General features: G+C 31.2%; 1 protein-coding gene across 1 annotated transcript; it reads left to right on the forward strand.

Moving 5' to 3' along the window:
• The first annotated feature begins 3,182 nt into the window (after nucleotides 1-3,182).
• Nucleotides 3,183-7,229, forward strand: LOC131602613 (uncharacterized). Its single transcript, XM_058874770.1, has 7 exons — nucleotides 3,183-3,306; nucleotides 3,669-4,260; nucleotides 4,543-4,637; nucleotides 4,743-4,865; nucleotides 4,989-5,807; nucleotides 5,921-6,137; nucleotides 6,362-7,229. The coding sequence occupies exons 2-7, from the start codon at nucleotides 3,966-3,968 to the stop codon at nucleotides 6,841-6,843; spliced, it is 2,031 nt and encodes a 676-aa protein (XP_058730753.1). The 5' UTR covers nucleotides 3,183-3,306; nucleotides 3,669-3,965; the 3' UTR covers nucleotides 6,844-7,229.
• Nucleotides 7,230-10,356: the final 3,127 nt, after the last annotated feature.

Consider the following 10,356-nt stretch of genomic DNA (forward strand, 5'->3'; position numbering starts at 1 on the left):
GATTTACCTCCGTATAATTTTTTGTTGTTGTAAAACTAATCTTTTTATATGAAGATTCCGTTCTTTTAAACCCTGATAAAAAATGACACACTCCAAGTGTCCATGATTGCATTTTTCTTTATTACCAAAATGTTGAATTTATAATTTATAATTTTCAATTATTTTTAATTTCATGTAATATTCACTTTCTTTTTTATTTATTTTAATATTATTAAATTATTAAAATTCAAAATAGCTAATAATGTTAAAAAAATTGCCTCATATGGGAGCTAAACCCATGCCATGGGGGATATAGGGCCCTTAGCTCAAGCAACTGAGTTTTTGTATTCTTCATGTTAAACTTCACATTTATTATACATAAACAAAATTCAAACATAATTATTCATTTTTTTAATGAATGTTGAAACAAAATTCATACATATTAAAATCAAATTAAAATATTATTCAAATATATTTAATAATAAAACAAAAATTAATTTTAATTTATTTTTTAAATGTGTTTGAATAATATCTAAATGTGATTTTAGTGAGTATGAATTTTATTTTAAAATTTATCATCAAAATATATCATTGTTTCTTAATAATTACATATAAATATAAACACATATTATTAATATCATTTTAGTTGGTCTAGTGGTGATTGACGCTAGACTTAATAGGAAGAACCACAGTTTGATCCCCCGCAAGTCGTTTATATAACAAGAGATAAAAATGTTACTAACCTAAAAATTAATATATATTTATAATATTTTAATTATTTTATAAATTTAATAATTTTGAATCATTTGAATTAATATATATTTATAATAAATATTACAATGTATGTTTATGAATTATATATATATATATATATATATACATATATATATATATATATATATATATATATATATATATATATATATATATATATATATATTAAATTTTATGTTTATGTTTGAAAATTTTATTTTCTTAAAATCAAAATTAATTATAATTCTTGAAAATTTTAAAATATAGAAAAAAGACTTCTTTTAGTTTTTATAATCTCAAGACAGAAACCACCCCAAATCAAATATTTCCCCAAATCAAATATTTGATGGTTAAGAAACATATATCTTTATCTCTATTTTTTCTTAGGTACAACGGTCCTGTCTGGTAAAAATAGTCGTTACTGATAAGCTAATTGATAATTTGTAGTTTATAACTAATGACTGATGAGTTATAACTTATAGCGGAATGGTTGAGACTGATAACTTACAAGTTCATTGAAGTGTTTGGTAAAATTAGGGTTCAATTAACTTATAAATGTAAAATGACTTAAAAGATATTTAATATTTAATTATTTTATTTTAAATTAAATAAATTATATGGGTTTTAAATGAATTTTAATTAAAATAATAAGGATAAAAAAGGAAGAAAAATAATAAGTTATAAAACATAAGCTAAAACACTATTTGAAATAGCGTCTGGAAAATAAGCTACTCCCTGAGTTTCCTTTTAAGTGTTGTTTTAGAAGAAATTTTTTGTTTCTATTTAAGTGTCGTTTTATAATTTAATGTTATAATTTGTCAATTATACACTTACTTTTTCAATAACTCCACTTCATATTTTCCATAAAATTAATTATTTTTTCAATTAATTATTGGAAAAAGAGAGAGTATATGATTGAATTTATTTAAAAAGAGAAAATAAATGAGGGTATAATAGTAAAAATAACTCTAACAATCCACTATCTTGGTTGAAGAGCTTTTTCTTAAAATGACACTTAAAAAAAACGGAGGAATATAAGCTAGTAAAATAAGCTACAAGCTCGTGATGAAAAGACTGTTACTAAACAAGTCTAAATTATCATATGAGCTTATAAAATATAAGACATAAACTATAAGCTCGAAAACATATCTTACTGTACATAGCGTTAATTAGTTATTTGAACATTAGGAGCAGTGTTTTAAAAATCGGACCGGATCGGCCGGTCAGACCGGGAACCGGCCAGGTAATCGGTCTGATTCAATAGTTGGATTGGGTATGCCATCAAACCGGTGGGAACCGGTGAAAACCGGGAAAATAGGAAAACCGGCGGTTTAATTGCTTTTTTTTTTACTTTATTTAAAAAAAAAATTTTAACTTTTTTTTTAACATTTCTTTTAAACTTTTTTTTTAAACTTTTTTTTAATATATTTAGTAGTGTATTACTTAAATAGCATTCTCACATAGTTTTTTTCGTTAGTGACAAATTAAAAACTTTATTGTCTATTTGTTATCTTTGCTGATAAATTTTCTTAAATAGCATAATCATATTTAATTTTATTTGATTTTCTTTTTAGGAGGATCCTATTTTGAATTAAATTTGGTACACATTGAAGTTATTTTGTTATAAACTACTCCCTCCCGTTTTTTATTATAAGTCGTTTTAGACTTTTCACACAGATTAAGAAAAATAATAATTGTTGTATGAAAATGAGAAATTATGAAGATTTTTACAAAATTATCCTTCATTAATAACATGTGGAAGATAAATTTATATAATTGAAAGAAGAGAGAATAATAAATATTTAAGGATATAATAGGAAAAATAGCATTAATTATTAATTGGAATTGTAAAGCGACTTATATTAAAATACAATTTTTTTCCAAAACGACTTATAATAAAAAACGGAGGGAGTATTCAATTAGATTATGTTGTAATTAGACTTTGTAATTTTGTACTATTTTGTTATGTGTGATACTTTGATTAAAATTTGAATTTAAGTTATGAAATTGTGAATTTATGATATGATATTTTAAAAGGTTTAAGAGCTAGTTATATTTTTTTAAAGACTGAATCATCCGTTTCGACCGGTTTTATACCTATATAATAACAGGTCTATTCAACCGAGTTATCCGGTTTAATCCGGTTTGATCGTGCGGTTCGACCAGTGACCTAGTAGTTCGACCGATAAACCAGTGATCCAGTACACTCACCGGTTCAATGACCGGTCCAGTTTTTAAAACACTGATTAGGAGAGATATGCCTTTATCTCTATTTTCTTTTTAGGTAGAATGTGTTCATCTCTACATATATGAATCTCCTACTTTCTATTTTTTTTTTTTTTTTTACATTTGAAACACATTTAAAAGTATAAAAAAAAAAAAATGTACTTGGCAACAAATTTTAATGTCCAAATATAAATTATCTTATTTTATTTGTATAAACTAAAAAAAAAACCAATAGGTCCCCACTTCACCTTGCTTTCTATTTCCAACACCTCCCCCTACATTGGATGCACATCTACTTCCCTCTGCAACTCCCTCCTTTCCCACCTCCACGTCCATGGCAATTCCAAGGTACCATCTTTCTTCCTCTTCATCATCTCTAATCTCACCCTCTCTTCCCTGTGCTCACTCAACCATTCCCTTCCCAACCCTCTTTTTCTCCACTCTCCCACTCTCAACACCAGCTCGTTTACTCAATATCATGCTGTAAAGTTTCAATTTTTTTCCTGTAAACTTGTTTTTATTCGCTAAATTTGGATACCCTTTTGGTCCTTTTGTTTGGTTGTCACATCGGTAGCACCCAAAACCCCGATATTCTTCTGGGGTTTTCATCATCTAGATCAGTTTTCCAGAAGTTTTTTCTTTGATCTGGTAGAGTTTTTTTTTTTTTTTTGTGGATTTGGATAATTCAAGAGGATCTTCTATTTTTGCAGAGGATCTTGTCTCTTGTGAGGCTTTTGAGATTGAGAAGAAAGAAAAGGGTCAATTTTTAATTTTTGAGATTTTATTTTTGTTTATTTTTTGTTAAATATCATTTGGAAAGGTATATACATGTGTAATTAGGGTTCTTGATTGTACTGTGATTTTGAGGGTTCTGGTTAGTTTTATGATGTAAGGTAACTGAGGTTGCTCAGAGGGTGATGATGTTATGTTATAAGGTTGTTACTTTTGGACAAATAAATTGAGGGTCTGGATTGGATCCTATATCTGGTTTTGGTTTTCTCTTCAACATGGCGGTAGATGATTCGTGTTTTGTTGAATGGAAAGAACAATTTGTTTCGCAAGAGCGCGGTCATCGTGTGGTTCACTATTACCTAAAGGATTCTGCTGGAGAATCATTCCTTGCAGTTGTTGGCACTGAGAGGAGTGTTAGACACATGTGCTATGTTATTGCTGAGGATTTCCTTGAAATATGTGGAATGGAGGGTTTGTTTCCACCGGGTTTTAAATGGAGATCTAGAAGAGAAGTGGTCGATTGGCTGACTTCGATGTTATCAAAGCAGCATCTGCAGGGTGAGAGAAGCGGTAAGTCAATAATTCTTGTTTCTAATCCGACCATCTGTTGCTGTATATAATTTTTTTTGGATTCGATGATATGTATGGTTTTTGGAATTCAATCAAATAATGTTTGCTTTTTTGAAACATTTGCAATATGGACATGGTTCGATAAATTTGTGTGCCATTATTTGTAGTAGTAGAGAGGTGCATAATTCTTAGGCCTTGGAGATAGATTCAAATAAGTCAATCCAAACAACCTCTTAATGTTCAAGTAAATTAATATATTTTTTTTTGGATTTCAAATTACAGTAAGGCCTGCTCATAATTTGGAACTAGCTCATGAGATCACAAATGGTAATGTTGAAGAAGTTACCGGTGTTTCTGCCCAAATGGTGGATGACATGGTACATCCCTTTTTTATGTCTTTTTCCTTATTGTTACTTTCATTTTTCCATCTACTGTTTCCGATCCGATGATTTTTTTGATGAACACATACTTCTCTTTCTCAGGACTTTCCAAAGAGTAACTCCAAATTATTCAATTCAGACATCGTTTGGTCAGGACTCGCGTGGACATGCGGCAAACAACTCAAGCATTATCCCGCTTTTTGCAGGAACGGCATCCAAATAGGGGTAAGAAGCGAGCCTTTGAACTAAAAATCAAGAAACGTGCCTGCCAAATATGTTTCCTTTGTGATTCAAGCATAATATTTAGATGATTTTTTATCTCACGATTACAATCTTTCTAATATTCAGATTCAGTCCTTTGTTTTTGTCATGGGCAACGGAGAGAACCATTATGTTGCATATTTAGACGATATGTATGAAGATAGAAGGGGGCTGAAAAAGGTAAAAGTAAGGTGGTTTCATCATAATCAGGAAGTCAAGGGTGCAATTCCCGTACGAAATCCTCACCCTCGGGAAGTTTTCATTACATCTTATTCTCAAGTCATCAGTGCCGAGTGTGTTGATGGACCTGCCACAGTCTTAACTCGCGAACACTACGAAAAATGCACACCTTATTTTTCACCCTCTTCGATAGACAGAATACATTTATGCTTTAGGCAATTAAAAGGCAACAAAGTCAAGCCCTTCGACTTAAGTAAACTGCGTGGCTACTATACTCAGCCAGCTCTTTCTTCCTTGCTCGTTGATAGTATCCCCAACGCGGAGGCCCACAGCAACAGCCTCACGGGAGAAGATGAAGATTTGGATGTCGGCGATGATACAAAGCGAGGAGCCAAAAGGAGTAGAAGCGTTAAGGATTCTCCTCCTTCTTGTAATGGTCGACAAGGGGTTAGAAAGTTGATTAGAAGTAATCAAATAATGGGATATCAAACTTTCCAGGTTGTGAATTATGTGAGGCCGGATAGGAGATTGCTTTCGCTAAAACCTATTGAATGTCAACATTGGTATAACCCAGTTTACAAGGTTGATGACAAGATAGAGTTGCTCTGTCAAGATAGTGGCATCCGAGGTTGCTGGTTCAGGTGTACGATTTTACAGGTTGCTCGGAAAAAGCTGAAAGTCCTATATGATGATGTTCAGGATGAAGATGGAAGTGGAAATCTTGAGGTATAATCGAATCTTCGAGATATTCTAATGTTCATTTTTTTGTTAGTACTCGAGAAACTATTGTTAAATATGTACTTTAAATAAAAACTTTTATATTGATCTCCGTTTTTTAGGAGTGGGTCCCTGCTTTTAGGTTGGCCAAGCCTGATAAACTTGGGATGAGACAACCTGGCCGACTAACGATAAGGCCAGCTCCACCTTTTGAAGAACAAGAAGCGATTGTTGAGGTTGGAACTGCCGTTGATGCATGGTGGAGTGATGGCTGGTGGGAGGGTGTTGTAACTTCAATTGACAACTGTGGCGATGACAGCGTTCAAGTCTACTTTCCCGGTATGCTGTTTTGATGTTATTTTTTTCCCCTCTCTTTAAGACCCTGTTTGGATAAACAACTTATTTTTAAGCAATTATAGTAAAACTTTTTATATATATAAGCTTTAAGCTGTTTTCAGTTATCTTAGAAAATTGATAGAAATAAGTTGAACTTATAGACATATGATAAGCTGTTTTTATAAGCTCTCCCAAACATACTCATCAGTTTTTTTTTGTGGTATCAGGTGAAAGCTTGCAAATGACAGTACATAAAAAGGATTTAAGAATATCTAGAGATTGGTTCGATGACACGTGGATTAGTATAAAGGCAAAGCCTGATATAACCCCAACTATATTAACTTCTGATAGCTTTAACACGAATCTCTCCTTGTCTCCATCCATGGCTAAAGAGGAAAACTCTAATGGTTTTGCTAATTCATGTCATGACATTCCTGCTAGTGAGAAGTCTAACGAAGGCGATATTTTTGAAGAGAAACTTGTTTGCAGGGATATTGCTGAAGATGAGGCTTGTCTCCAAAATGATAATTCTCCTTCAGAAAAAAATACTCAAGTTGGTGATATCGAAGATAATGGTTGTAATGATGATAAAGACAACAGTGAGAATGATGATAACAGGAATGATTATAGTGAGAATAGGGATGTAGAGGTGATTGGGACTTCTGGAGTTGACTGTAAAGGTGCACAACTAATGGAAGTGGCAGTGTGATAATTGTTTCTCCAGAAATGATGCATAAACATATGACAGAACTGATCATAGTTTTAAATTGCGGACCCGACTGCAGTTCTGGCCACAATATAATGGTTTTGAACGGCATCGCAACTGCAATTAAAGATGCATCGGCTGCATTTGGGTGTATTTTACTGTAATATACAGGTTTGCAATATACTGCAATGGCAATTGTGATGATTGTAGAGCTTTGCCATCTTGTCATGCTTTGTTGTAATGTGTTTCAATTTTAGTGTTGGTAGAATGTAATGTAAATAGTAGTTGTAAAGGATATGAGGAAGCTAACTGGTTTTTAACTTTTTTAGTTGCCTTCATATATGTACAGTGTTGAGTGTAATGTAGAAGTATTTGTTTTTGTCCTTTTAGTTGGTTGTTGTAGAAAGTGTTTTTTTTTGTAAGAGACAAACATTGTTGAGTAATTGCACATTTTATATGATGATTAGCACATTTTAAAAGCACTGTCTTAGATTTTTGGGTAAATTATATTTTGTTCATAGTTGTTACAAAGATTGATATTAATTCATTTGATATGTTCCATTTCAAACAATTGTTATCTAAATTGGGATCTAGTCCTTCCGGTAGGAAAGTTTTTTCTTGGAAGAGATTATAGTCGGTTTTTGACGATTCTTGAGGATTTCTCGTGTTCTAGTTGTTTGGTTGATTTGGTGTTGCTTGGTTGATTTGATGGGGTGATACTTGCCAACACTGTGATGTCTAAGTTAATATGATGTCTAAGTTAATGATTGTTAGATATGAGAGATATAGAGTTTTATAAAAATTTATGTCTTGATTTGATATATGATATCCTTTAAACAGGGTCTTATCAGGGTTTCTAAAGGCCCTTGTCCCTATTCTAGCCGACAAATGTTAGTATATAATCCGGCCCTCATCCCTTAGTTTCAATCATAACTATTCAAGGTGTCAAAAGTCAATATATAATTCGTTCTATTATTCGATGACCCTGCTTTGGTTATTCTGTCTGGAGCAAGTGATTCCTAAGGAAGGTCTATGCTTTCTCTACAGGTCTTAGAACGTTTTACTCGACAACTGATATCAAAATAGATATATTCTCTTTTGATGTCACTCTTATCATAACTATCTTTATCTTTTGAGTTTTGTGACTATATCGCGCTCCTTCTCATTGGATCTATTTTGAGGCTCCTTCTCATTGGATCAATTTTAAGGCCATGATCGGGTAGGAACAGTTGCTCCCCAAGCCTACTCCAACATTATCGAGGTAAGGCTTATAGGTTTGTACCATTCTTGTTTGCCTTTTCCTTTTAGAATTTGAGATTTTCTAGTTTCTACCGGTTCCTGATTGCCTCTTCTCGTCTCAAAGTGTGATGTAGATCAAACTTCTCTATCCCGTGTTATATTCTAATTTTGCATATCGACATTGATTTTTGAACTATTCCCTAGACTTTGGTAGGGATTACTTGTCTTCTTTTGTCATTTACTATTCCTAATGGTTATAGACATGAGACACTTTCTCCCCTAGGTACAAGACTTAATTATTTTGTTGTGGAGAAATGTAACTTCATGCTTAATTCTCCCATGTTTTTCTCTGAACATATATTAGAGTCCCTTCTTAGTCGCTCCATACCTAATTCTTCCTTATTTGCGGTGATTCCTTCTTCCTAGTAAGTTTCTTTTGCATCCTTTATATACAAATTTGATTTTTTCTTCTTCTTTGTGGCACTTTTCTATCTTATTTATAAGAAAATGTGATTCTTCTAAAGGATTGGGTGCTCCATATTTTCTCTAAATTAAGAACTAAGGTTTTGAGTTTATGGGGATATGATTTTGCTCTCAGAACTTATTAGTAAGATTGTTTGATTCGTATTGTGATTTTTTTCTAGTGTTTTATTTGTGAGGGACATTGTAAAAAACTTTATTCATAGGATTTTTTGAAAAATATTAGATCGGCTTAAGTCTTGAAAATGAATAAAATCTTTTTGTTGTTGAGATTATTTTTAATCGTGTTAAATTAAAAAAAATTGAGAAAATAAACGAAATTACAGAGAATTTTCTAAAAAAAAATATTTTAGCGGAAAAGTTAGTATGTTAGGTTTTTCAAATACTTTTAAAAATATTAAGTTTAAGTTTCTTTAATTATTGTTTGGGAAACTCTAATTTATATGTCTATTCTAAGAATTGATTAGTGTTGGCGTTTTTTTTTTCTTTCAAAAGTTCAAAATTTCACCTAAAATCATAGTCAAGAGAAACACTCACGTCCATCATATTCATTTGATTTTTTTAAATGATCCCACTCAATGTTTTAATTATATTGCATGTTAAATTTTTAAACAACTCAATTATATTTTTCAAATATCTATACAACCTATAATGTTAGTTGTATAAGTATTATTTATGTTAATAATAACAAAAGTCATTATATTTAAACAACAAACTCTCATTTAATATATAAAAATAAAATTATACATGAAATAGATAACATAACATAAAATAACATAAAAAAATTTATAGTAAAAATGAAAAAAAGAGGAGAGGAGAGAATAGAGAAGGTGGAAATAAAAGAACGGAAGAGATGAGAGATTGGAGAACAAGAGGTGCGATAAAAACGAAATTGAAAAAGAGAACAGTAGTACAAAAATGAAAAGATTGAAAAACAAGTACATAAGAGCGAAAAGATTTATGAAGAAGAGACGAGATGTATCTGACGAAGAAGATTAGAAGAATGAGTGTTACTATTATAAGAGATTTGAGAAGCTTAAAATAAAAATCTTAAATGTGAGGAAAGGAAAATTATTCGTAATAGTAAGATTAAGGTAGAATATGCGTGGGTTTGTTAAATGTGGTTAAGTGAAGTTTGAATTGTAATTGACTTTTACTAGTAATTGAATCCAAAATCCTGCTTCAAATTTACCAATTTACAAAGTTAAAATCTAGCCATGAGATAAGTTCTCAAAACCTAGCACATGAAAACTCCCCTCTACATCAATTTTCCTTATAATTCATAGTTTTTGTTTTGTTAGCATGTTTTATTTTTCTCTTCAGTCAATAAACAAAAAAATACGCCACCAAGCCATCATTATTACATTTTACATCACTCAAAGGCGTGTGTTACATTTTACATTAAGTCATGGACTTTCTGCAAAAATTTCTTACCCACAATAGATTCAGTTAAATGTGCAATAATAGTAACACACACTTGCTTGCTTTGACCTCAAAATTCAACCCTCATAATAGTTACATGACACCATTTGACCCTTTCATCTTAATAATCTCCACTAATTTATTTGCGTTGCTATGCACTACCAACCTATTCTCTACAATATTACATATTCAACTTGTTTCCATATTCTACCTGCGCGCACACTTATATTAAGACTAATTAAAAGTTAATTTGGTAATTCCACACCACTAAATATGTTTCATGCGTAACCCATTAATTTCCTTTCATACACACAGCGCTCTATATAAACGCATTTTATTACTTCAATAAAAGCATAACAATTAACACATTCTCTT

Source organism: Vicia villosa, linkage group LG5 (genome assembly GCF_029867415.1).
Source record: "Vicia villosa cultivar HV-30 ecotype Madison, WI linkage group LG5, Vvil1.0, whole genome shotgun sequence".
NCBI lineage: Eukaryota > Viridiplantae > Streptophyta > Magnoliopsida > Fabales > Fabaceae > Vicia > Vicia villosa.

What these genes read in the sequence shown, in the direction of transcription:
- LOC131602613 (XM_058874770.1), top strand. Translation starts at nt 3,966, where the DNA reads ATGGCGGTAGATGATTCGTGTTTTGTTGAATGGAAAGAACAATTTGTT. An exon ending in CCCAAATGGTGGATGACATG is followed by an intron (nt 4,638 to 4,742) that starts GTACATCCCTTT and finishes TCTCTTTCTCAG; the next exon opens with GACTTTCCAAAGAGTAACTC. An exon ending in GGAACGGCATCCAAATAGGG is followed by an intron (nt 4,866 to 4,988) that starts GTAAGAAGCGAG and finishes TCTAATATTCAG; the next exon opens with ATTCAGTCCTTTGTTTTTGT.